Source organism: Phalangium opilio, unplaced genomic scaffold (genome assembly GCF_054372755.1).
Source record: "Phalangium opilio isolate 3A_F unplaced genomic scaffold, DU_Popi_V2 ptg000024l_1, whole genome shotgun sequence".
In the NCBI taxonomy this organism is placed as follows: domain Eukaryota; kingdom Metazoa; phylum Arthropoda; class Arachnida; order Opiliones; family Phalangiidae; genus Phalangium; species Phalangium opilio.
In genome coordinates, this window is record NW_028324155.1 from 8,194,898 (window position 1) to 8,222,007 (window position 27,110).

At 43.1% G+C, this 27,110-nt stretch overlaps 1 protein-coding gene across 4 annotated transcripts in view; it reads right to left on the reverse strand.

Moving 5' to 3' along the window:
- Positions 1 to 4,727: 4,727 nt before the first annotated feature.
- LOC149692638 (uncharacterized) overlaps positions 4,728 to 27,110 on the reverse strand; it is a 108,053-nt gene continuing 85,670 nt past the window's right edge. For 3 of the 4 annotated variants that reach the window (XM_089868460.1, XM_089868459.1, XM_089868461.1), the window contains 2 exons: positions 14,120 to 14,385; positions 4,728 to 9,920 (listed from right to left, as the gene is read on the reverse strand). In XM_089868460.1, coding sequence (XP_089724586.1) covers positions 6,231 to 9,920; positions 14,120 to 14,385 — 3,956 coding nt within the window. In that variant the 3' untranslated portion in view covers positions 4,728 to 6,230. The remainder of the gene's footprint in view (positions 9,921 to 14,119; positions 14,386 to 27,110) is intronic. The other variant, XM_089868462.1, reaches the window with a different exon arrangement.

The window sequence follows — 27,110 nt, forward strand, 5'->3', positions numbered from 1 at the left end:
GTTAATTAATCATTAATCATCTAGTCTCTCCGCAACCAAATTGACAGCGTCCCCCCCTTCCCAACACAACCCCCAGAACACGCACACCCTCTAGTGGTTGTTCTGAAAAAATAGATCAACTATGGTTCAAGTTTATAGACCAAAAGCGCATCACTTGAAGTGTTTCCTTATCGAAAATATAATAAGCCCTAGTTTAAGTTTAACCATCAGATCTACTAAGGATGAGAAGCTTGTTTAGATGGACTGATCGAGACAAATCAGTGGGGGGTTTTTTTTTTTGAGAGAGAGAGAGAGAGATCCGGGTTGTCACGCGTCGATGGACAAGACATTTATTTCAATGTTTAACCAAACAAGGTCCCTTCCAAGTACAATTTATAAAGGTAATTATTTTACGGGACACCATGACACTATTCCTTGACTAGATGTCAGACAATTGAGGGGGAAATAAAAATTACATCCGCATGAACTATTTGAGATCTAGGTATAGGCCCGAAGATTCGATTTGGAGAGACCTTACAAGCTGGCCATTCCAGGAAGAAAGCTCTTCGGTGTTTTTTAAGGAGTGTCTTCCATGGCAACTGCGCGCGCGTTAATTCTCGCTTAAAAGTCAAGATTGTCCGCGTGTTAAGGTGATTGAGAACTCCCCGCGTCGACGCCGTGAAAAAATATTTCGAGTGATTAAAACAGGTTTAAGAAATGGACGGCTACCGTCATCAAACAATGCAAACTTCAAATGGATAAAGAAATAAGCGCGCAACTTTTAAAGACCGTGGAAAGTCTCACGGGAACAACTCGTTCTTGTCCTTCGACTTCTTCTTGGTTGTACGGGCCTTATAGCTATAACCTTTATGGCTAAAACTGTATCAAAAATATAAGTCATCCATCGTACGTTCAACCGACGCGATCTACGACGAACTACACGCGTAGATCTTGAACTATGTTAAAATAACTCATTAAGGAAGTTTTAGGGATTAAAAAGCTTCCAAAGCTTTTGTGTGTGTCGGGTCACGATGTCTTGCATAATTGAAGAGTGTCTAAACCGCGCCCAAATCCGAAAACGCCCCAGTCGTTGCGTGGATGGTCCCGACGACCGACCGTAGCGCGTGTCCCCTAGTTTCGTTGACGACTTATCTTAGAAGCCGCCAACGATATTAGGAGTCCAACCGACCATTTTCCCCCCTTTAATTACGCGACGACGCTTTGACGAGTGTCCAGGGACTATCTCTTATGGACGCCTAGCTTCCTTCGCAACAAAGTCAACTCGCGCCTCGTGCAAACCTCCCCCATCCCTGTATCCCTCTATATGAAAAGGGTCGCGCCAAAAATCACGCGACTCTAAATCTGGCGCGAGACTTTAACCACGGAGCGCTTTCAAAATGGAGATTAACAGTTTTGAATAAAAAAATTTCAAACCTAAAGACCCTCGAATGGTCTAAATCTATTCAGCTAAAACCTTTAAATACTTCATTGTCTTTGAAACACAATTCAAGCTGAAAAATAATTTAGAAGTTTGTATGAATAGAGAGGGATATAGTTAAGTCTAATCTTTATATATGAAAAGTGACTTTTAAAGAGTGGTAGAAAGGAATGGCCTCTCTTTCTCTCCATCCACCATTTCTTTTTGTTATTTCCCACGTCTTTAGGCGCCTGTCAAAGATCCCAATGGCAAAGATTCTCTCCTTGCTTTTATACTGGTTCTGAAGAGTGCATTACAGATAAGAGAGAGAGAAAAGTTAAAGGCGTCACTCAATCGCTAAGTAGCGACTTCCATCGAAAGACCAACAACGGGATCATTGCTTTCCGGTTTCGACTAAAGCTTACACACTTCATTCCATTCAGAGCCAGCACCGTGCACTCACTCACTCTCCAAACGGGGAACGCTTTTAACTTCAACCAACCAAGAACCAACCGGATGTTTGTCAGTGGCCGCGACAGAGGCTGCTGGCTCGAGTTAACTATATTCTCGTTGTAAGGACACTTTATCCACGCTACTTTCTTTCTAAGGAGATTTTACACGGCGTATTCCTACGCCTAAGGACCCACGCGCGAGAAAACCGTACACGAGATAGTTCAAGAGGTCAAATCAACGCCAGTATACTCGCAATCACGATGCTTTAGAACTAGAGGGATGATATAAATTAAACCACGTTGCATTTTTGTCTTGGGACGGAAGTTCCGGGAGTGAGTCCATAGGAATGCCATCGTGTTAGTTCTAGATTGTTAAAAGGCGAATAAGGTTAAAGGCGGAATCTGTTTCTAATGCGAACTGCGCTCCTCGCGTCCATCCGTGAGTAAGAGAGCGAGCGAGGGCAGAACGCTGTCAATGCACGCTCCATTTGGCGCTCGCCCCAGCGAACGGGGGACTACTTTTCCCGGCCACTGAATCCCATTGTAAAAGACCTAGAAAGCTTTTTCGCCCCCGTCGATTGATAAAAAACACACACGGAGTTGCACGCGTCACCCGAGTCACGGCGAAAGTCTGGAGGACCTTTAACTATGGCTTTAATGCTAGTGTCAACCTACAGTGGGCACGAGTATAGGGGAGCCGCAGCCCGGACATCCTTAGTACAGAGATTCTCTTTTGGGAGTCGCTGTGCTCGAATAACCCCCGCTCATGTCTTGGCGCGCGACTCGACACGGGTCATGTCATCAATGGTGCCAACCAACAACTTACTAAGAAAAGGAAAGCCGCATCACGCGGCCCCTGCCCACGTCCTTCCACTGCCCTACCCTGTCCCTGCAAACTAAAAAGGATACAACTTTCCCTCCGACGGAAAAGGAAGCTATCCCTTCACCATCATTCCTACCCTGGCCATCAACCGCATCGCGACTCTTTCAAAACACGCTACTATACGGGTCAAAGGGTAAAATCGAACTCATCTAGAGGTTAGTTCAGTTCAGTATCTATGTCTGAGGTCACACAAGAGAGATCGGTTGAAGTAACCATTGAGTTCTAATATATGTATTTCTAGAGTTTTTGTTGAATTTCCTCCTCGCGTACTCGGATTCGTCGAATTTCATTACTTTATCATTAGTCGGTAGCGCCATCTGTCGCCTTACGTGAGAAGCTTAAAAGAATTTCCCACGATTTTTGCGGGAAAGCGCCCCGCAAAATCGTCGCAGCTCGAGTTTGAAAATTAGGCTTAGGAAGAAGTAAAGCGCGAAATATGAAAGTTAGGTAATTGAAAAACCGTAAGTGGAGCCTAATAAATAAAATTTGATATTTAATAAATGGAATATTGATCAATTTCTTATTAAATGCGTGTTTTTACTTGGGAATTATATGTTATTAGTTATTAAAGTAACACATAATGTGAAAATGTATTAAATTTCGAAATGGGTCGAAAATGCTCAGTAGAAAAGTGTGTCAACACTGGTAGAAATAAAAATGTTTTGTGACATAAGTATATACGTATAGAAAATTAATAAATATTGAGATAGTTCAACCCTTTTTGAACTGTACCATTAAGATTCCATGCAAAAAATTCGGAATTACCAAAACAATGGTGTCAGGCCATTAATGGAATTGTATGGACTCCAAAAAAAGACATTTGCAGTGATAATTTTTGTCAAGTTGACTACCACGAAAGCTCAAAAATACATTTACTATCGGTTAATGCAGTTACTTCTCTGTTTTTACTCGAATCTAGCAATTTACTTCCATTATCATAGCGGTTTCTAAACATTTTCTATCTATATTGAGAAATTATAGCAGACGCCATAGTAAAAAATATGTGTTTTTAAGTGAAATAGATGGCGCCACCACCTAATGATAAAGTTATCCGTCCGTCCCATAATTTCAAAAACGATGGTCGCGCGAGCGCGAAAACCCGATATCCAAATAGAACTCTAGAAAGATATATGTTCTGAACTCAATGGAAGTAACAAGCCGCTATTCAAGGCTTAACTTTGGAAAATTAGGCCTAGCGCTTTGTAAAGTCCTAAATAAGTTGTTTAAAAAGTTGGACAATCCTCCCACTAAACCTTAACTCAATAGAATATATTAAGAGCATCTTTTGACGAACTCATGGGTGTTAACCGAAAGTATTCATTGGATAATATAACATTTCCGGTTGTGTTTCGCTTTCAAAAGGAAAGACATTAAGCTCTAGGCGTAATTAGTCCTCACTTTACACCTGGATGCCAGAATGAGCTTGAAGTTACAAAGCTCGGGGGGCCACGACAACGTTTTTGGGGTTCTTTGCCGCGCGCAATATCTTATTTAATGAGTAAACCGTGTATCCGTTTATTAGGTCGTTCGTGTCTTGGTCAATGATACCCGGGAAATGTTGGTATAGCGGTTATAGTGCCTTGATTAAGACGGGGTGCTGGATCATTAGCCATCATTCACGCCTATTTTTACACCCCGACCGGCTACTTCCGCTCCAAAAATAATCAGGGGGCCAACAAACAACGGGGTCAAAGTTACTTTTTTGGGACTCGAGAAAATAATACACTACTTGTTACGTTAATCTTACCTTTTCCGAAGATCTTCAAACTTCATAGAAGCTGGCAGAGAAGCAACGTAAATTCAGGCGACAAGGCTTAGGGTTTACTAGGCATGCATTAATTTATCTCTAAATAATCAAGAAAAGAAACTAAATTAACTTAAATACTACGTTAAAATAACATCAATTAAATGTGGGAAACGTCCCATGATTTCCCCTAAAAAATCTTTCAGGGTTAAAGGACATTTTAGCAGACGATAAAAAGTATCACAATAAATATTATATTAAAGGAAAAGTCTCACAATTTTTTTTTTACTTAACTGGGAATTTGTTTTTGTTTTTTTAATTTGTTTTTTATACAACAGTATACACGGCATAAAGAAATCTCTTCAGTAGCCATTTTTGTATTTTGTTCATAGAGAGATTTAGAGAGAGTGAGTGAGAGAGTAAGAGAGAGCGAGATTGAAAAGCCAACAAAAATACGAAGTTTAAAAATAAACTTAATTTAAAAACAAAAAAATTGTCTTTTTTTTTAAACTTTGATTTTGTACATCCCTAATAATATTTCCTTAGTTTTCTTTAACCGAGGATTTTCTTTCAAATATCACCCCCGTGTATAAACAATTTAATCTCGATTAAATTTTTGAGGTTGTATTTCTTTTCCCCCCCATTAATTATTCATATTTAATTATAACAATTAATTAAAAAAAAGAAAACTAAGCTTAACGTATTTAAATTAATTTTTGTTCGCGTGGTGGGGGTATGTATGGGCCGGGCCATGAGAAACACTTTTAACATATAGTTTGTAATTATATATTTCTTAAATTACTATTATTTTTTCTTCTTCTCTTTTAATTACCAACAAATAGTTACCGCCGTAATTAATAATACTGTAATAATAAAATTCGACTAACCCTAACCTAACGTTCTTGTATTATTCCATCGTTAATTATCTCGTTTAAATTTAAGTACAGACTGTTCTTTGGGGTAAGGGGGAGTTCGGGGAGAATAAATTAATATTTGAAACAAATAAACTAAATAGCGGCGGGGGTTTTAAGGACGTGGAAAGGGACTAGTTACTCCGTTTAAGACGAAAAATTAACGAAAGAAGAAGGGTTAGTCTTTAATTTAATCGCTAGTAATCAACGCCATTATAGAGTTTACACTTTTCTCCTTAAAAGAGTAAGTAATTTGTTTATTTCACCAATTAAATTACTCAATGTTGGCCATTGAAGTAATTAAGGGTACTCGTCTCGATTAATGGCGCTAATTATTCGGGAATTGGGGATTGAAAAGTAATTTGGAAGACGTCGGAATTAATTTTGAAATGGCACCAATTAAAGTGTTTCTTTCAACAACTCGTTCATTGTTTGTTTTCTTCTATAGGAGTTCAACGTCTCTCCCATTTCATTTAAATAAATTCACCTTAATTTTATTTTTCCCATTTAAATTGAAGTGTTCAATGTTTATTTCGAATTGATGGGAAACTAGTATTGAAAGACGAGGAGATTGATTGATAAAACTTTCGAGACGAACGTTGCTCGCGCGCTTTGCTCGGGAGGGAAGGGGTTATAGAAAATTCTAACTGTTCCTGAGGTCACGTAGCTAATTAACTGGTCAAGCACCGAGAGATTTCGGCCCAACAGACAGACAAACAGGGAGGGGGCGAGTAAGTAGGGGGTTAAGTATAATTTTTCTATAATTTGATGATTTTCAGTGACTTGGCACATATAACGATCGAACTTACACGGCCAGTTAAGATAGGTTGGTATAGATACGGCGTTAGGAAGAATTATTTCGTTCATCTTCGTCTTGACCAAGTTCTAAGTTCGTTAATTGTCGTCGTGGCTCGTTGTGGTCGTCGTCATCCATCTTAGATTCGGTGGGTGCATTTTGTTGGGTTTCCCGCTCGGAATTATCGTCGCGAGCGTCTTCGGAAGCCGAGGAAGGAGGACGCGCTTGCACTTTGGCCAACAATTCGCGCGCGTGATAGTTCTCGTAGTGATCCCTCAAGGTGTCCGTTTCGCGGAATTGTTCGGGGCAGAATTCGCACGACAGAAGCCGATGTTCGTGGCCGTCGCCCGTCGCGTTATCGTCTTTGTTTAGTAGGAGGGCGGGCGAAGGGGGTTGGGAAGAGGAAGGGGCTCGAGGACTCGGCGTGGCCGTTAAGGAACTGGAAGGGCTTTCCTTGCTTCCGCGCAAACCGGGCAAGAAGGCGTTGGGGTTCATCCCTAAACCGGGAATCAGTCCTCCTAAAGCGTCGGTCAAGCGCGACGTCGACGTCGGCGTCGTCATGAAAGCCGGGTGAAAAGGAAGCGGGCCCAAATGGTTGGGGAAGGCCACCAGCGCTTCCGGGTTGCAAGGCGGTAAACGTCCCGGGTAGATATCGGCGAAGTTTAACGGTTGCAGAGCGGAGGCGCCTTGAGGGTCGTACAGTCTGGAGAAGAAGTCGTCGCGCAATTGGGCGCCCGCCGAGTGGTACGGGTACAAGGCGCTCTTGTCTAAGAAGGGCGAGCCCTTGTCGCTCGAAGTGGAAAGCAGTTTTCGATGGAGGTTCAAGTTGGCACTGTGTCGGTCGCGACTTCGTTTGGAAGGGAAAGCGGCGTTGCAGCCTTCGACCGTGCATTTGTGCATCAACTTCAAATGAACGTTTTGGTAGTGGGTTTTAACTCCGAAATGATTTTGAAAGATCTTGCCGCACGCGGTGCATCTTCGTGGGTTTTCTTTGTCGACGGGGATCTCGAGGGAGCCCACTAACGAAGCGTCTCTGAAAGCGGGAAGCAAAGACATTTGTTCCGAGTAAGATTCTTGGTCGCTCGAATTCGCATTCTGCGGGCAAAGGGTTGAAACATTAGACATTGAACCAACTACCTCTGAAGCGCTGCGGGGACGTTCGTCGCAGCCACCGCCGCCGCCGCACGATGACGAAGCCAAACCGAGGCCCGGCGCGTGAAAGGACACTCCGCTGGACGTCTGCATCGGTAAGCCCGAACCGAAATGACCCCGAGATTTAGCCATATTGTTGAAAGCGCCCAGCGACAACGATTCCAAGTGCCTCAAGGGGTTCTCCGACGATGGCGCGTTTATATCAGACATCTCGTTCTCGTTGGGAGGACACGAGGCCCGAGGACTTTTCATTTCATTTTTATCGTCCCGCGTTTCTTCTTCGCGCTCGTTATTTTCACCTTCGTCTGGCTTTTCGAGTTTAGGCGTCGGTGATTGGTCTTTTACTTCAACGTCACGCTGATCGTCCGCTTTCACTTCGAGTTTAATTTCGGGCGCTTCTCGAGGAGGGAAACTTATAGGAGTTGACGGGTCGTTGTTTTTAACAACCTCTTCTTTAGGTTTACTAAAAGATTCTTCGTTGGATAAAGTTCGTTTGTACAGGTGAGTGTTTCGATTGTAAAAATAGTCTTTACTGTCATCGCCCAAGTCGTCAGATGACAGCAAGTCGTCATCGTCAAGATCATCGTCCGATTTCGAATTCAGCATGCCGTTCTCGTCCAAGTGATCGATATAAGTATCACTGGACGAGTCGTCAGTCGTGACGTACTCCAAGTCGTCGTCGCTAGTGACGGCCGTGCACCTCGTTGGGTTCATACTCTTTCGTTTCCTGACGCCTTTACTAACGGCGCTCGAATTGGTGACGTTGCGATTCGAATTGTTTTCTTGGTGATCTTTCAGCGACAGATTCATGCCTTCCTCGGCGCCGTTACTGACATCAGCCTCGCCCTCGTAACGAGCTCGCTGTTGTTGCGGTGCCGGCGGATGCGAGCTCGGCGTCGTTGACTCTTGATGGAAATTACGTTGAAAATTGTGTAAATTGTTTTGGTGTTGCATTTGTAGTTGTTGGTGACATTGTAATAAAGTTTCTTCGAAATTAGAGCCGCTCAGTCGCGGTTTTTTCGTTAGCGCTAGTACGCCATCAACCGTTTGAAGGGCGGGCGGAGAACGCTCGGGAGAAGATTTTCTAGATTCGCGTCCTAAGGACGGCTCTCGCGACACCGTCAACGAACCCGGATTGTTGTTGTCCTCTTTATTCCGTCTCAGTTCCTCATTCAATTTGCTTTCAACTCGAACGGCTTCCTCTAGCGACAGGAATGGTCTATCGGGATCCAAAGGTCCGAGTCCGGGTATGGCGCCGTGATTGTTGTTGTTATTGTTATTATTATTATGCAAATTGAGAAGAGCCGACGGTGGAATGATGGGATAGGGGTTGGCCGAGCGACCGTCGTGCGGATTAATCTTACGACGGTAATTGGGAGTGTGCAACTTAGGATTAGGGTTGGCGCTATGTCTATTTCGACTCCTCCGCGAACTGAACATCATGTTGCAACCTTCGACGGTGCATTTATGCATCTCCCGCAAGTGTACGGCGCTGAAATGAATTTTCAACGCCCCTTTATCGCAGAACGTTTTCAAGCAAACGTGACACTGAACGCGTTTCTTGCCGGTGGCGGGATTGGTTGTCAAAGTACTGAGAACGATCGGGTTCCAGCGCCGCCTCATGGGATTGGCCGACTTCCTCAGATGGCGCACTTTGCGCGCCGCGTAGATAGAGTCGTGTAAATGAGAGGAAACGCCACCACCGGGGTTCGATGAACGACTTAGGTTAATGGCGTGTCCACTATCATCGTCCGTTTCGCAGTCAGTCGCGCTCGTGTCCGACATTCCCGTCGTAACCGAAGCTAAATGGTTGGCGTACCCTCCGCCGGATACCGAGTGCATACTGGATATGGTGGGCGCCGACGAGGTGGGCGAGGACAAAGGCGTCGCGTGTTGGGTACTCGATATCAACGAACCGGGTTCCATCATCAAGCGAGAATCGGGGCTGACCATCATTTTATCGCGTCGAAAATCGCACGGTTGCATGTTCTGTAGTTTGTTCAAGGGCGAGGAAGACTGGATGGGAAGCGGGCTGCGACAGTCCAAGCCACCGGGAGTCGGCGAACCCGCTCCCGGAGGCGATAAAGAATGAGTCGAACTAACACTCGACGGTATACGAAAGGGGCGCGCCCGATTCAACGGTAAATTCAAAGAACTCAACGAAACCGTCGAAGTTGTTGGTAAAGTCGAATTGTTACAAGTCGGTGAAACGGTGACGTTTGACGCCAAGGCGCTGGTACTTACGGAAGTAGTCGGGTTCGCGTTGGCCGACGAGGCCGCTAATAAGGCGGCGTGTTTAAATAGCGCCGAACCCGTCACGCGATTGGTACGTTCGATAAATTTTTTAATCTCCGAGTCGTGATGTCCCATTCTGGGCACCGATGACGGTCTACCGCCTTCCGGTTTGTCGGCGGAGCCACTTCCGCTAGGGGCGGTGGTGCTACTCGTTGTGATAACGGTCTCTTGGAGTAATAAATGTTGAGCGATGGCTTTAGTCTCGCCGAATCTCAGGAACTGTTGAAGAATTAGAGGCTCTTCTTCACGGGTTGCAAGAATCCATCTGTCCAGGACATTGCCAGCAGTATCCTGTTAAAAAAAAAGACCAAAATAAATCATCTAGTAAGTCATTCTTATTTTAAATCGACATCACTGAACATATTCCTAGCTCGGAAAACACTTGAGATTCGCATTCCCCACTCCTATACGAATCTAAAATCAACTTGGTGGGCCTTTTTATAATATTTTTTTATCAGATTGGTCTTAAATGGGCTCAAAACGTTTTCTGGGACCACCTCGGTAGAAGTACATAAAGCAAATGGACTTTCACTCCCATCCCAAAAGCTTTTTGGGATAAAAGTCAAATAACAGCCTTAAATAAAAAGTTCTCAAAATGACACGATGAAAACGGGGGCAGATTTTTTTCTGAACATCGAGTGTGTGACACGCTGATGGTTCGTACACCTAAACAATATTCCGTTTTTGGAGCGTCTCCCCCTATCCTCTTAGTGGAGAATGGGGGAGAATGTCTTTTCGCCAAGAAAGCGGGAAGCGGGGAACGAGGAGTATGGAGGAATCTGGCTTGCGTCTCTAGCGCTTTCGCCTAGAAAAACGCCATGTCCTTGCGTAAATAAACACGTCTAGGAAGCGCGCGCGAAGGACAGAAGAACGCTTTTCGATGCTCGACCCGACGGCTTAAAATCATGATGGGGGCCGAGGAAAGAATAACTATAGGCACTTCCACCGTTAAATACTTTCGTGGTACGGTGCGGATGAATACCCGATGTTAAACGTCATAAGAAATAAAATAGTCCGTGAAGAGTATAGAGAAGTAAGAATTCTAAAGAGAACGCGTGTCAACCGACGCGGGGAGGTCGAATAAACAAGATGTCGAGCCTAGAATAAACAAACCCTTTGTCAACCCCCCAACCTTCTCCCCGCCTCTCTCTTCTTGGCTTTTATATTTCTGGAAATGTAAAGCTTAATAGATTGGATGGTTGTAGACTCTACAAAACTATCTTCGATGAAATAGAAATAACCTCGCTGTAGTTCGTGAACGAACTCACGTGGACCAACCATTTTGGCACGCGGTAATTTGCAGGAGGGGGATGGAGAGGGGGGGGTAAACCTTTTATCTAGCTTTCGACGGCTGACAAAACGCGTGGGATGTCTAAACACGCCGTCACAGAGTCAGTCGTTCGCAGGTGCGCCAAAGAACCAAGAAGAATCTCCGGCTGCGCGTCAACGACAAGAGGAGGACAAACATTGGCCAGAAAACGTAGCTTCCCGGGCTTCCTAGAAGAAATAATTCTCAAGAGGCCTAGCTAGCTACGCCGCCATCCTGTCTTGTCCCCGTATTTGTATAAAGTTCGTAAATACATTTATCTTACCCCAAAGAATATTATAAAACCATCACTTGGCACGATGCAACTAACATTCGCCTGTTATTTGTCACCATTCAATTCAATATTCCTGGAGAGTATTAAACGCATTCGTATACGTAAAAGAATTTGTCTGTCGAAACTTTTAAAGAATTTTTAGGGATTCTTCTTGTTGTTGGTGTTGGTAGAAAAATAGGGACGGTATTGGTAGGTAGTCCACCCCTACCCAACTACTTCTTAAAATAGTGCTCTGGGGCCAAAAACCATTTGGAATAACAATAAAGAAGAAAAGAAAGGAACGCATTTTCTTTTTCTTTTCCTTCTGTTCTCTTGAAAATGACGCGCTTGAACTTAAACCATCCGGAAAGACGCGTTTTTTGGGTAAACACTAGAGTAGCGTCCCCTCTCTCAACCCTTTCTTTAACTCACCCACCACCGACATCAGTCGCTATTCTATAGAATGCGGGACTAAAAGCCACTCCAACGTCGAAGAAAATAAAATAAATAATGGTAAATTTGGGGAGAAACAGCAGCGAAATAAGAAATTGTTAACGTGTCCAAGATATTATTGCAGCTACACACTCACTGTCCAACGTGGAACGGTATACGTACTCTATAGTTAATTGGGCCAGCCAATTTATCCAACTGACCAGCTAGCGAGGAAAGAAAAGTCTGAAGCGGCAGTAACAGCGCCTTGATTAATGTACATTCACGACACGATCGGCCTTATTGTATGATTTTGCCCCCAATTTTTTTCCTCCTATCATTTCGATAACTATATAATTTAATCTCTCTCTCTTTTTCTAGAATCATTACATTTTTAAAGGCTGTAATTTTGTAATAAAAGGGAGGTCATACGTGAACGACGGATTATCGCCCAACAACACTCATTTTTCCCCTTTTCAAAAAGATACACGGAAATACGTGTCAATTACCCCATTCCCAGCAACCACCTACCACCAACAAATTCATAACTGGCGCAGATTTATAAGTCGGAATTTGCGTCTAAAATTAATTTGTCGGTGCGAACGCGACTAAGTTGAAAATGACGTCACACTTTAATTTGACATCGTGTTTAGAATAAAAGGGAGCTTAATTGGCTTATCCATTACAAGCGCGTTAAGATTATTACAGAGATGGCTGGCTAGCTTGTCTGCCGCCTTGTACTTAATACCGTCAAAGAAGGACGCCGTTAAAAAATGTCGCGAGGGAGACGCGAAACCGAGCCTAACGTCATTGACGCGTGAAGAGAACCAATTAGCACGCTGGTGCGTTTGGTGGCAGCGGGGAGGAGGAGATGGTGGTAGGAAAAGACACGGACACCGTTCTCTGATCAAACATAATGGTTCATTCTTCTCCCGCTATAGCGATAATGATCGTAACATGTGTAATTCCATGATTCTATTAAACACCCATTGTGTAAGCGTCTCTCTCTCTCTCTCTTACTATCTCTCGCGTCACGTAATCATAATAATAAGACAACAAAAGGACATTAATCGAAGTGGGGAAACATTCCCATGATATAAAAGCCGCGTTAAAAAGTGTATTTATTCCAAGAAACTCCTAGCTTTCAATTAAGTGACATACTTCTTTCCGACCTAAGCCTAATGATTAGGCTTAATCGTGGGTAGAGGGGGTTGAAGGTTTGGACGTAACTCAGCCGGACATCCTGTCCGTGTTTTTCAAAGAGAAGACACCGTGTAATCACCGACTGATAATATAATAGCGCGGCGTATCATCACGCGCTTTAACTTTTAACGTGTCGAAAGAACATGATGGACTAACAACTTTAGATTACGCAAGGGTGACTTTTTCAGTTGCTAATTTTGGGAGTGATGCTTGTGTTTATTGGGCGTGCATGCGCGGGAGGACACGCCTAATTATTTCTAGCTTCCGGTGCGATGGAAAAGGCGCCGACAAACCTTCTCAACGTCAATGCTCGGCCAAAATAAAACAATTTGCGCTATATACGACTTTTTTCAACAGATGACTTCTTCCCGTACTAATTACGTAATTTAAAAATAATTTCTGCAAATCCTTATCTTCCCAACATAGCTAGTTTTCTCGTTAAGCTAAAACACTTCGCGACTTTCATCTTAATAGACGTAATTACGAGAGAAACTAATTTGAGTTTCTTTTTCATTGCGCGACTTGTCATTATAAACGTTAATTTAGAGCTGTATATATACCAAAGTCATCTGGTCTCAATATCTTTCTCTCGTTAATTAGATTAATTAATTAATGAACTTGTAGAAAGAAAACAGAACGGGACAGTCGGATGAATGCTGGTCGATCGGTCGGTCCTCGATCGCGCGGGCGCTTTACCGCGAGTAAGTACTTATTCAAACCGGGACGAAGTCTGCTGTTAGCTGCACGAAGTAAGTTTTTAAGAATGTTCCTTCAAGAGAGTTCGCAGTTGACGAGCGCCTAATTGCGCCCGCCAGTCAATTAACGGTGGAACGGGAAAGTGATGGATAGCTTTAAAATAAACGAGGACTAGCGTCTATATCCTCAGTACGTGGCTGTCTCTACAAGAATACAGGGTGGTAGCTAGCGGCGGGCCGACAGACTACGTAAACCCAAGAAATAATATAAAATGATCAGTGTCGATATTAACTCTTTTAGGCCTAATTAAGCGCCATCTTGTAAGACGGATGAGATTCCCCGCCATCTTCCACCCCTTAATTCCTCCAAAAAGCTTTCAACCGCAAAAACTGTACACATCCACCAAATTATTATGCCCCCCTTAAACTTTAAGTTTCTCTCATAATTTCATCAAGAAATAAGTCCACCCATCAAATTTAGAAAGTTAAAACTTTGACCCTTACTAGGCTATAACGTATCTTACTAATAATAACATTCAAATGTATCAAAATATTAATTAACCGCTATATAGTTTTTAATTACCTGTAGAATGTAGCCTCTGGCGTAATCTTCGTACGTCCATCCGAAACCGTGAAGTACGCGAGAGACATCGTCGTGGTTAAGGACGCTAAAGAGACGGTCCAAGAGAATCTTCAAACGGATGGGCAGCGCTTGAGTACCGAACAACATCAGAGAAGCCACGTCGAAAGCGATGCTAGGTTGTACCAATTCAACTTGGGGAGCGTGACAACCACCGCTATTGTACGAGTGACGAGACGACAAGGAAGAATTACCCAATTTGTCCAAAGCTAAAGAGAAACAAACAAACAAACAAATAAATAAATAAATAAATATCACACCCGGATTAAATAAACACATTTTATCGGGAGATAACCATTTTTAAATTAGAAATCCCTGTGTGGGGTGAAAGGGAGGCCCAATAGGATGTGTCGAAAAATTCAAAAAAGCGGGATTTATGTACAGGGAGGTCCCGCGCTTTATTTTCCCATTCCCTTAGATAGCAGGGAGGGGTAATTAAGTAATTCGGTTCATACACGAAAGACTAGTCTCGGCTCGCGTGTTCGCCGAAGACCAGCCCTCCGGCCATACACGGATCTCTCTTATTAAACAGAGAGAGAGAGACGAAAATGTCCGTGGATCGACGCTACACAACCCACCCCGTGAAGGCTCTAGCAAAGTTTACTTGGACAGTGACAAATTAGGAAGGTTCGCTTAGTTGCTAGCGAGCGATGGCGACCATGCCATCCAACGGACACATTTTTAATCATAACCGCCGTGGACCCAAGTAAATTACATTTTCTCTTTTTCCAGGTATAATACGCCAGATGAGCTGTACCGAAGAAGTATATTAACATTGCCCCGAAGCGAAGTTATCATCAAAGTTAGCCACGGGCGGGCGCAGTGAGAGCGGAAAGGTATACGAGATTACTTTGGGTTGAAGTTATTTCCCGGTTGGTTGGTAGGTGAGGAGGATGGGGATGATCCATGATGGGACGAAGGGAATCTGCGCTGGTGACCGTGAGAAGCTATTTTCATTGGCGCATATGTTCGCGTCACGCCGTTTAATAAACGACCCATGCTAATTCACCCGAACGAGCATACATCAGGAACAAAAAAAAAGAAAGAATCATTTTTTGGACTAAATGAAGTTCCGTTTCGGGGGGTCATCCCCTACCGGGAGGGAGCCAAAGATACGGGACATCATTTACCATATAGATACGAGGACGCGGACACGCCATGCCATGTATGGTGGAAGTTTCGTTTCATTTGTCACTCGTAATGCGATTGCTTGCCATTAATTTATGTAAATTTGAAAGTTTTCTAATTAATCACCAACTTATCAAAACCACCCACAAAATAAAATAGACCCGAATTGCGATACTTAAAATATTACACAGTCTCAAACTTGTAATAAACATAATTAATTACACGTGAAATCATACAATATCAAGTTAAGGTGTTAAGCCTCGTAAGCATTTGAAGAGAGTGGGGGAGGGGAGACACGCGTGGCCTTGGACAAAAGGCGTCTGCTCGAACGAGGGATGAAAAACAAGGTTTGTTGAAAGATATTAGCTTTGTTCTAAGGCTGAGCAACTCGCTCGCTCTCTTTCTCTAGCTGGCATCGTATTAAAAGGCATTCTTCTTAATACTAATTTGTTTCAAGCTGACAAAAACACCTCTCACTCCCTCGACTCAACTATACCTTTCTCTTTCTCTCTCTCGCTCTCTCTTTTTGGGAGAAGCAGATGTTGCCCAGATCGATCTTAGCCGGCCGGAATAAATGAACAAAAGAAAACGTCGGCTGCTTCTCCAACTCCTCCCCCCTCCCCCTTTCGTTTTCGTAGCATCGCCTACTTAAACCCTAAAACTTTAAAAATCAGTTTCGAAAATTAATGGGACCCCTTTTTACCCCGGACAATCTCTCTCTCTCTCCTTATACTAGGATAGCTGCACCCTCCGAGATAACCACCGTGAAGGTTATAGTCTTAGCACGACATAACATATACACGCCTCTTAAAAACAGCCTACAGTCCTCCAAAGAAAGACTTAATGGCGAAGAAGTATTACAGATAACAAGGGGTGCCGACATTAGATGTACTTCAGACATACTTAAAGACAATGTGTTCAAAAATTTGTCACGGAATAAATTCGAGCATAATTTCAAAACATAACCAAACCAAACCTGACCCAAAGCAATGTACGCAAATCAAACCCAAGCCAAGCTAACCTAACCTAACCTAACCAAACCTAACCCAACCAAACCTAACCCAAGCTAACCTAACCAAACCTAACCCAAGCTAACCTAACCAAACCTAACCCAAGCTAACCTAACCAAAGCTAACCTAACTAAACCTAACCCAACCTAACCAAACCCAACCCAAGTCAACCTAATCAAACCCAAGTCAACCTAATCAAACCCAAGTCAACCTAATCAAACCCAAGTCAACCTAACCAAACCCAACCCAAGTCAACCTAATCAAACCCAAGTCAACCTAATCAAACCCAAGTCAACCTAATCTAATCAAACTTAAGTTAACCTAATCTAAAAACTGTCTATTCAAGTCTGACAAAATATATTCAAAACTATAATGTTGGGAGTCACGTTATGAAACTCTACCTTTAAAATGATTACATACCGTATATAGGTAGAAAATTAAATCATGGCCAAGAATATACTTGACAATTAGTGCAGACAGGAACCGATGGGTCCTTTTGGGAGAGAGCCGTAGAAGAATTGGGGTTATAGGACGTTGGCTGGCGCGGTTAGATATGGAGTCCCGCGAAATTAATGGCTATAGCTCGCATGGCTAAGTAAGTAAGTACTTATTAGGTTTCGTTCACGCTCCCAGGCTATCACGAACCGCAAAATAAGATCACAAAAAAAAGTAATTCTCTTTTCCCGACAAGCGTTTTTCCGCGAAACGACACGATCACGAAATTTCGTAAGAGAGACCTCGGTAAATCACTCCGGAATAGTGAGTGAGAGGAGAGAAGACGGAGACCATCTGCGAGAGCGACCATCTATCTATAAACCGTCCATACAGACTGATACTGAGTAAGAAAGAGAGAGAGTCATTAAAGACCGAGAGAACTTGGACGGGAGAATTTTTAAGGAGCGCATGCATGCACCTTTCCGGAATTAGATTGGCCAAAAAATGATGAGAAGCTAATTGTAAAAAAGAATAGATGGATGATCCTTTAATTTCTGGGAAGAATGAAACACTCCCTTAAGGATTTTTTTTTATTTTAATCTCGACTCCCCTGGTCATTATCGCGAAATAAAAGCGGATAGACATAGACACTTTCTTTGACTCGGTTTCTTGAGAAACAAACTAATATATTTTTGTATTTATTATAGAGAAGTTGTTATAGGGTTATTATAAATTGTGTTGAATAATTATTAAGTCATTCGAGGGGTTAATCAATAAGGGATAAAAGTGATTAGCACCTCGGAATGGGTGGGCGAAATATATTACAATTGGTAAATTGTCAGAACGCGGTAACTTATAAACCTAACTTTAATTCTCATTTGGGGGAGGTGATGGTTGGGTCAACAACAAATCGGTCAAAGCACTTTGATTGAAAGCCCTAAATTAATAAGGGATGGGGGGGGTGTAAGTGTCAGCCGGACTTTTCCTTAATTCAGCTATAAATCTCCAATATGCCGGTGTAATAATTCAAGTTGAAAACTGCGGGTGTTTTCCGTTTGAAGAGCTAGGGTGAGGCGCTTTTTTTCGCCGAACATTTCTTTGGACCCGGGGGCCAAATTACGTCCCAAAAAATCCACCACCACCACGCGGTGACACGTTTCAAGAAAGAAAGCAAGCAAGAAAAAAGGCACAAGCAATTTTTGTCAGTTGACCCCGACGTTGACCTTTTTATAATTTGGATTTTTCAAAGAGAAATATAAATTTAAAATTCAGCGCGCTGCACCGAACAAGCAAGCATGCATGCATCGAACGCAAACTGGTTTTCATTCAGTGGTGAGAGAACTCGAGTTGTGTCTGTCTATAAGCGATTCTCTGAGTGAGCAGGGAGGGCCAACCGTTTGTTTAAAACCAAATTGTACAGGTTGATATCAACTAGATAGGAACCCATTCTTTCCACCCCCCTGATTTAATTAATAAGTACATATCGAATTAAAAACAAAATCAATTAAACTCGCGGAACAATGGGGGAGGTACAGTACACGTCGACGTAAAATAAAAAACCTTATTCTTTTTAATTTTTTCAAATTAGCTTCGCCCATTTTCGATGGATCATAGTCTTTCAGGGGCTTGTAAGGGACTCAATTCTTTCTGATGGGAAATTCCGCTTTTAATAATTTTCCAGGAACGGTATTAATTCCTAGAGTACTTAAGTATTTATCCCCTCAACACATCCGATAAAGAGTTAATGTCAATTTCATAACAATCCTTTCTTCTTCTTCTTCTTCTTCAGATATTTAACCAAATTGCTTTTCAACAATATGTTTCCCCCCCTTTTCAAAATAGGCTTAACAAAATATGGTTATTTTTTTTTCTTTTAGTATGTGTTCCTTTACCCTGACTGAAAGTGAGTGTAGGTTGGTAGAAGGAGAGAGAGAGGGATTCTAGTTACGTCTCCATATCTCGTTATCAACTTTAACTTAGAGTAGACTCAAGCTGCCGGGTGTGTTCTTAAATCCTCGGTTAACACTCCAAGGTGACAATGACGAGGATGATAAGAGATGGATACACACCTCCTTGGAAGCAATTTCACGAGTCTCTCCTCCCGGACACGGACTCTATCTCTCTCTCTCTTTCTACATGATATATATCTGTAGTGTAATAATGGCAGAGTACCTATATCGCATTTTTGATAAACTAGGGATGGCTCTTGGTGTATACGCGTCTAAGCCTTGGTTGCGGCAAACGTGACATAGCCTGGGGGCCCGTCGTGTCCATGGCCCATCTCGCTCGCACCCCCACTCACTATTCACTGATTTTAAGGACCCGATAAAAGTGTATATACATATATACAAGATCCGTTTTAATTTAACAATAACCTAAGCATGCCATGGATCAAGATGAACATAAACACTACTGCAATGTTCGTAACTTGTAAATGGTGAATTGGTGACCATTGTGACCGGCAACAGAAGTGAGATGAGACCAGAAGTACTGAGCTAACCAAATTCTTCACTCGGCGAAAGTGAATATTCTTGATAACACACCAACGGTGTAACACCCGTATTTGGCTCCCCTCCCCAAGCAATATAAAAGTATCGAAAAGGTATTTTTCCTACTGAAAAATACCTCTTAGTCATCTCAAGAGAGATGCCCCAAAAAACCCACGGGTCCCGCGCTTTGCGCGCTGACCACGTGATGGAAAGTTTTTTCGCCTATCATCCCAAAACCCCTTTTGTCCGCGAGAGGCGTTAAGCCGGGGTTGAGGGAGAGGAAAAGACAGTTCTAACCAAGAGATGGTTGAGAGAGGTTAAAAGGTTTTTCTTTGACTAAATTCATGTAAATAAACTTATGTTTTTTTTTATATCCTCAACGTGCGGTTGGACTCAATTATTTTGTAGTTCTAAGGCAAATAACCCCCTCGCGCTGCTCAATACGCGATTGCCCGCTACAAATATGGTGGAGGCGCGGGGCAGCTTTCATTAAACTTAAGTTAGTCATTAAAAGTAAATTCAAAGTAAAACGATTTACGGACAAACTCTACCAAACGAATGCTGCACCCAAGAACTACTACGCTGACCAAAAAGACTAAAAACTCTTGGAGGAACTAAGAAAACGAAAATAATCAACAAAGGAACAACGGGAGCCAACTGGACCCTTTTCCCGCCGAAAAACCTAACCCTCGTGGACCGCCGCTGCTGAAGACAAAGGATTCCGCCCGATTTTTTTTTTCAAGACCATAAGCCGTACACGATATCTCCGCTACCCGTAAGGACCGGAAGACCAGATCGTAACGCCTCTTGGAAACTACGAGCGCCAACCAGCAACGAAGCTAAAACCACGCCGGAAAGAAGAAGGCATCTAATCCCCAAAAAGAACTGATAACGTACCAGTAAGAAAATTTACAATTACCACTAATTTAATTTTGTCGGTGTAAAATTTTAAAACTCACTGAGGACAGTTTTATTTGTATTTGATGCTATATCATTTTCGAAGACGATTATATTTTGTTTAAGTTCTGTCTTTATATTTAACTGTCGCGTAAAGAAAGGCTCAGCCCTTTATTTTTATATACCTGTTAACAATGGCAGATGAAAATTCCAGTAGTAGTGACGGCGAAGAAATGGCCCCTTTGTTAGTTAAAAAGCAAATTAAAGGCATAAATGCTACTCTTAAATTACTGATGGAGAGTCAGAAACAAAGTCAGGCATTAATTCAACAATTCTTAGCCAAGGGACTCGCTAATCCCCAACCTGGAAACACCCCTAGATCTAGCTCTGATTCGACGGAGATCTATGACCCCTACACTGGTATTCCCGTCACTACCGCTAGATCTAGAAGTAACGCGTCTCGCGAAAATTTGCATGTAGAAATGGCAGAGCAAGGCCACCCCCCAAATTTCGAACCCCCCTATGCCGGATTACCCGCTTACGCTGGCCGCGACATACAGGTGGCATTGCCCAAATTTGGGGACGCTCCTAGCAAAAACCCCATGCGGTTTATCGACGAGGTCGAACGTTTCATGCGTATGAAGCGCCTAGATAATAGGAGAATTTTAGAGTACGTCCCTTTGATGCTCGAAGGGAATACTGGTCTTTGGTGGGACCGTGAAAGGGATCGAGTTTTAGATTATAAAGAATTTAGGGTAAAATTTTTTCAAGCTTTTCTGGGAAGAGACTATAAGAGGCAAATAGAAGCTTCGATTAATAACCGAAAGCAAAAACCCCAGGAGAAAGTCTTAGACTTTGTTCTAGAAATAGAACAGCTTTGCAAACAACTCGATCCCCTCATGACGTCACACGAAATAGCTAGAAGGGTCTTAAATGGCCTAAATCCCCATTTAGTTCGATCTATGAGACTAGCGGACGAACCATCCCTCACGGACGTACAAGAAGCCGCTCAGGAAGCGCAACACATGCAGGCGCAATGCGACGCCTATGATTCCCAAAATTTCAGGGGCACCAATAATCATTACAAAGGGAAAACGAGTAATTTTGATAAAAAATCTAGGGAAGAGCAAAGCGCCAACTCACGACACCCGTCATCTGATGGCGAACCCTCGAAACAGGCCCCCAATAGTGAGCGTCCTACCCGTAATTGCAGTTACTGCGGCAGAGACAATCACACGGAAAAATATTGCCGTAGAAAGAGGCGAGAGAATGCCAAAGGCAAAAAGGGAGACAATCAGGCGACCCCAGAAAATTCTAGGTCTGGACCACACGCTTCGGCCACCTTGTTTATTGAACCCATTGGTAACGCGCGAATTGCGAGCGAAGTTTCCCCTAACGATATCAAAATTAAGAGTTCCGTAGTCCCCGAAACTGACCCCTGGGATGATCTCGCGAAAATAGAAGTAGATGAAATGGGAAGTAAAGATAAAGCCCTAGTTCCGCGGCTCAGCTGCTGTACCGCGACGACCCACGCTAGGCCTCGTGTCCCCATTACTATTCGCGGATGGGAAGGCACAGCTCTAATAGACAATGGAGCAGACGTCACAATGATGTCGAAAAGATTGTATGACAGTCTTAAAACCCCTAACGAAGAATTAGAACCCTTTTTAGGACCCCCGTTAGAGGCCGTTAACAACACCCCAGTTGAACTGGAAGGACGCGCGACTTTCATTGTCAAAATTAGTGACCGCGCTTGGAAGTGGAAATTTTTCGTCACCCGTAACCCCGAAGCAGATATTATTATTGGGTGGGATTTTAGCGTTCATTCTGGCCTCCACGCGAAGCCACATACGCTTACCTACACTTTCCGGGATGAGGGACAAGATTACCCACTAGTATCGTATGTAACAAGTTTTGGTTCAAATGTTTGTGGCGCCACTGATCATTCTCCCGCTGAGATTGAAATAAGTAAGGACCTAGAACCTGATAGAGTAGAAGCCACGTCCGAGGAGGAACCCATTGTTAGGACCCCAGAGGAAAACCAGGGCTTAGATCAGATAGAAAAACTCGTCGATCGCTTTCCTGACGTATTTTCCGGCAAAGCAGGACGAACTAACGTAGTTCAACACGTGATAAAGTTAACTGATCCTACTCCATTTAAATCACGTCCTTACCCTCTCTCTCCTCCCAAACGCGAGGTAGTAGAGAAACAGCTGGAGCAAATGCTCAAAGATGGAATTATTAGGAAAAGTAGTTCACCCTTCTCATCCCCAATCCTACTAATTAAAAAGAAAAGTGTTCCTCCCAAGGATCCAACTACCGAAGCACCGCCTCCTAGCTTTCGCTTCTGCGGAGATTTTAGAAAGTTAAATAGCGTAACTATTCCCGATGTCTATCCTATTCCATTAATTAGGGCTCAATTAGACAGATTGCTAGGAAACAAATATTTCTCTGTCCTCGATCTCAAAGACGGGTTTTGGCAGGTAGAACTCAGCGAAGAAAGCAAACAATACACAGCTTTTGTAACCCACAAAGGGTTATTCGAATTTAATGTCATGCCCTTTGGATTGATTAACGCACCTGCGACTTTCCAAAGGCTTATGGAATTTGTTTTCAAAGACTTTTTGACTGAGCGTGCCGAAATTTATTTCGATGACTTTCTGACAAAAACCCAAACGATAGAGAAACATTTGGAAGTACTAGAGCAGGTGTTAGAGCGCATGCGCCAGGTTGGATTAACTTGTAAGAGAGAAAAATGCAATTTTCTACTAAAAAAGATTAAGTATCTGGGCTTCATGGTTAGTGAAGAGGGGATAGAAACTGAGAACTCAAAGACCTTGGCTATCAGGAAATACCCGAGACCTACTAATCTGAAGGAGGTTAGATCCTTTTTGGGAATGTGTGGTTGGTACCGAGAGTTCATCGACCATTTCGCGGAGTTGGCCCTCCCCTTGACAAATCTCACAAAGGGCGCCAAAACTACCAAAATCGAATGGACAGATGAATGCGAAAAGAGTTTTGAGTCCCTTAAAGACGCCCTCATCCAACCCCCCATTCTCACCTTTCCTGATTATGATCTCCCCTTTTTCCTAAGAACGGACGCTAGCTTGATAGGCCTAGGCGCCGTGCTGTACCAAATTGACCCCCGCGGTAAAGAAAGAGTTATTTCATTCGGAAGTAAAAAATTAAAGGACACTGAAACTCGTTACCATGCGACGGAACGAGAATTATTAGCAGTCGTATGGAGTATTAATAAGTACCGCCATTACGTCGACTGTGTTCCTTTTACGTTAGTAACTGATAACAGCGCATTGCAATGGTTAGCCCGAATGAAAAACTCCTCTTCTAAACTAACAAGGTGGGCGGTCGAACTCCAGGAGTTCAACTTTAAAGTAGTACACCGAAAAGGGAAAGAAAACTTAGTGGCTGACGCGTTGTCGCGCAACCCTATAGATACCCCAGATCACGCTTACACCGAATCAGAGAGATTCGAAGATATCTGCAGTTTTACAGACACAAATGATTTCCGAGTATCGGATAATCCAGTAATTTGTGCCACAACTCCGCCCATTACGCCAGCTCTACTCCGCGACCTTAAACTCTTGGCTTCTGCCCAAGACGTTGACCCACAATTAGGTCCTTTAAAAGTGTATTTGTTGACAGGTAACCTTCCGCCAAGATCAAAGCTAACGCGCCGCATTATGCGTAAAGCGCCCCATTATAGCGTCTCAGAGGATGGTGTCCTTTATTTTCTTGCGGAAAGCCGCTCTTGTCAACACGCGGGACGTTTGTCTAACCCTATAGCTTGGCGCCCAGTAATTCCAGTCGCTCTCCGTCCCAATGTTTTGTTTGAACTCCACGACCATCCTACGTCAGGACACTTCGGAATGGAGAAAACACTATGGCGATTGCGACAGACGGTTTACTGGGACAATATGGCCGCGGATTGCATAAAATACGTGGCTTCCTGCGATAAATGCCAAAAATATAAAGCGCCTAACCAACAGCCGGCTGGCTTGTTAGGTACGATCATACCCACGGAGCCCTGGGAAGTAATAGCAGCGGACCTGATGGGTCCCCTTCCAAAAAGCTCTAAGCGAAATACGTTTCTTTTAGTCTTCGTAGACAATTTTTCGAAATACGTGGAACTGTTTCCTCTCCGCGTTGGGACCTCTGTCTCAATAGCTCGCAAAATGACAGACGAGGTGTTCACACGCTATGGGGTTCCACGTAGACTAATCGTTGACAATGGAAGTCAGTTTAATTCGAAATATTTTAAGACAGTTTGTACCGATTGGGGCGTTAAGATTAGCAATACCACAACCTATCACCCCCAATCCAATCCGACGGAGAGAGAAAATAGAACTATTAAGCCTATGCTTGCAACCTACGTCGAAGACCAACATCAGAAGTGGGATGAAAATTTACCCCTTCTCGCCATGGCGATGCGTTCCGCCATGAACACCACAACGGGCCTAAGCCCTTATTTTATGTTAACTGGGAGGGATATGAAACTTCCCTTGCAAAGAGTGTTAGAAAAGGATGGGTCAGCTGAACCAGAAAGCTTAGCTCATTACGTCGAGGAGCTTGTTAGTCGCTCCGGCATGATCGGTGACCTTGTCCTGGCCGCTCGAGCTACAGCCCACGATAAACAAAAGGCTTTATACGATGCCAAACACGTGCCCGTTTCATATGACATTGGTGACCTTGTACTCCTAAAAACTCACCCCTTGTCTAACAAAGACGATAGAATTGCTAAAAAGCTGTGTCCACGCTTTGACGGCCCATACGAAATTGAGGGACAATCGTCCGACGTTAATTACTCTCTGATTGATAGGAGAGGTAGCAAAGTAGTTAAATTAGGAACCCATCACGTAACAAACCTAAAACGCTATGACGCCAGAACGTCCGACCTCTTGCAAACAGTCCCTCCTGATTCGAACCTTACGGACGTTTCTACCGATGACACCCTAAATTCCCCAGCTAACACTACCTGTAAAACTAAATCTACTAGTAAAACTAAGGCTGATATTCAAACTAAAACCACTAGAGATAAAACCCCTTCCCACGCACCCGTTGGTACGGGTAGGCCACGTCGCGTTACAAACCCAATCAAAAGATACCCGAATTGAAATTTCTCGCCTTGCTCGGTCGTAATGTTTTTTGTTTTGTTTTGTTTGTTTAAATTTTTGTCGCGAAGTGTTTTATTAGTGTTCACTATTGTTAAAATTTCTCAAATCGCCCAATAGTGTGTCGTTGTTTTAATCATTTGTTTTCGTTTTGTTTTGTCGGTTTATGATAACGCCTTGTTAATCTACTTTTAATCGGCTTGGCTAATGTATAGTTTTTAAGTTATTACACCTTGCTTATCCTCTGTATAACCAAGCTTGGTGGGGGGGTATTGTAACACCCGTATTTGGCTCCCCTCCCCAAGCAATATAAAAGTATCGAAAAGGTATTTTTCCTACTGAAAAATACCTCTTAGTCATCTCAAGAGAGATGCCCCAAAAAACCCACGGGTCCCGCGCTTTGCGCGCTGACCACGTGATGGAAAGTTTTTTCGCCTATCATCCCAAAACCCCTTTTGTCCGCGAGAGGCGTTAAGCCGGGGTTGAGGGAGAGGAAAAGACAGTTCTAACCAAGAGATGGTTGAGAGAGGTTAAAAGGTTTTTCTTTGACTAAATTCATGTAAATAAACTTATGTTTTTTTTTATATCCTCAACGTGCGGTTGGACTCAATTATTTTGTAGTTCTAAGGCAAATAACCCCCTCGCGCTGCTCAATACGCGATTGCCCGCTACAACGGTTGGCCCTCTAGTGGCGGTTTCAGAATTTCCCCTCCAAAACGTGAGACGCTCACGGTGGTAGACGGCCGAACTAGATTCCAGCACCCGCGTCCGTGTTTCGCCGCTTTAGGTTGAGGGGAAGGGGGTAGGAAATGATTTTGGAACTCGACCAATTTTTTTCTCTCTAGCGTAGGCGCGATTGAAGCGGCGTAAAATCCTCAAATTTGTTCACTAATGCCAGTATCTATTACCAATGCTAGAGCCCTTCACTTCTAGTCTCATATCACTTCTGATAACATGGATCAAGATGAACATAAACACTACTCTAATGTTCGTAACTTGTAAATGGTGACCCTTGTGACCGGCAAATATTATAGAAGTTAAATTTTTGACTCAAAATCGGCCCATAGAACCCAGCGTACTTCGGTCCAACCCAGCCTACCTCTTTGGTACACCCTGTATTTTATTTTTAAAATGGTTGAGCGGCCGATTATTAATTTGACATTTTAAACAGGTTTAAAATACAATAGAGCTTAATTAAATGGCCAAATAAGACTTAAGAGAGAGAGAGAAGGAGAGACAGTTAAAAACACCCACACCCAGGAACCCGAAAATTTTCAAAATTCAAATCAATTTGTCCACACCCAAATAATAACCCCTGGTTAAAAAAAAATTGGGGAGATACAGTAACAATAGTATAGCAATAGCATAACTGCCACTGGGGGTTTTCCTAAATGGACAGACAAGACACCCACACCCATTGACTGTCCGAATATAAAACCATACTATATTAAAAGAAAAAAATAATAATGACCTGATTACGTAATATTTAAGGAGAGAACAAAGATATTTCATTAGAAAAAACAATGGGGATAAGATAGGGTTCGAGATTGTGGGGGATAGGTGGGGGGTAGCGTCACGACATTGACATTCCTCCACTATATACCAGCACCACCGCACCAAGGAATTATGGGATTGGCGCTACTTTAGAATAAACTTAAAGGAAATAATAATATAATTAGCCTTGAAATGGATATATCACGACCCCTCTTCCCCACTCTCTCTTTTTACACGACTTCAAGTAAAAACAATACTCCCATGAATCTTCAACTTCACTTAAAAGTTAATATGACATATAAGGGAATGCCATTTTCCTATGGGAATTCAAGAAGTTTATTGCAGTGTAGAT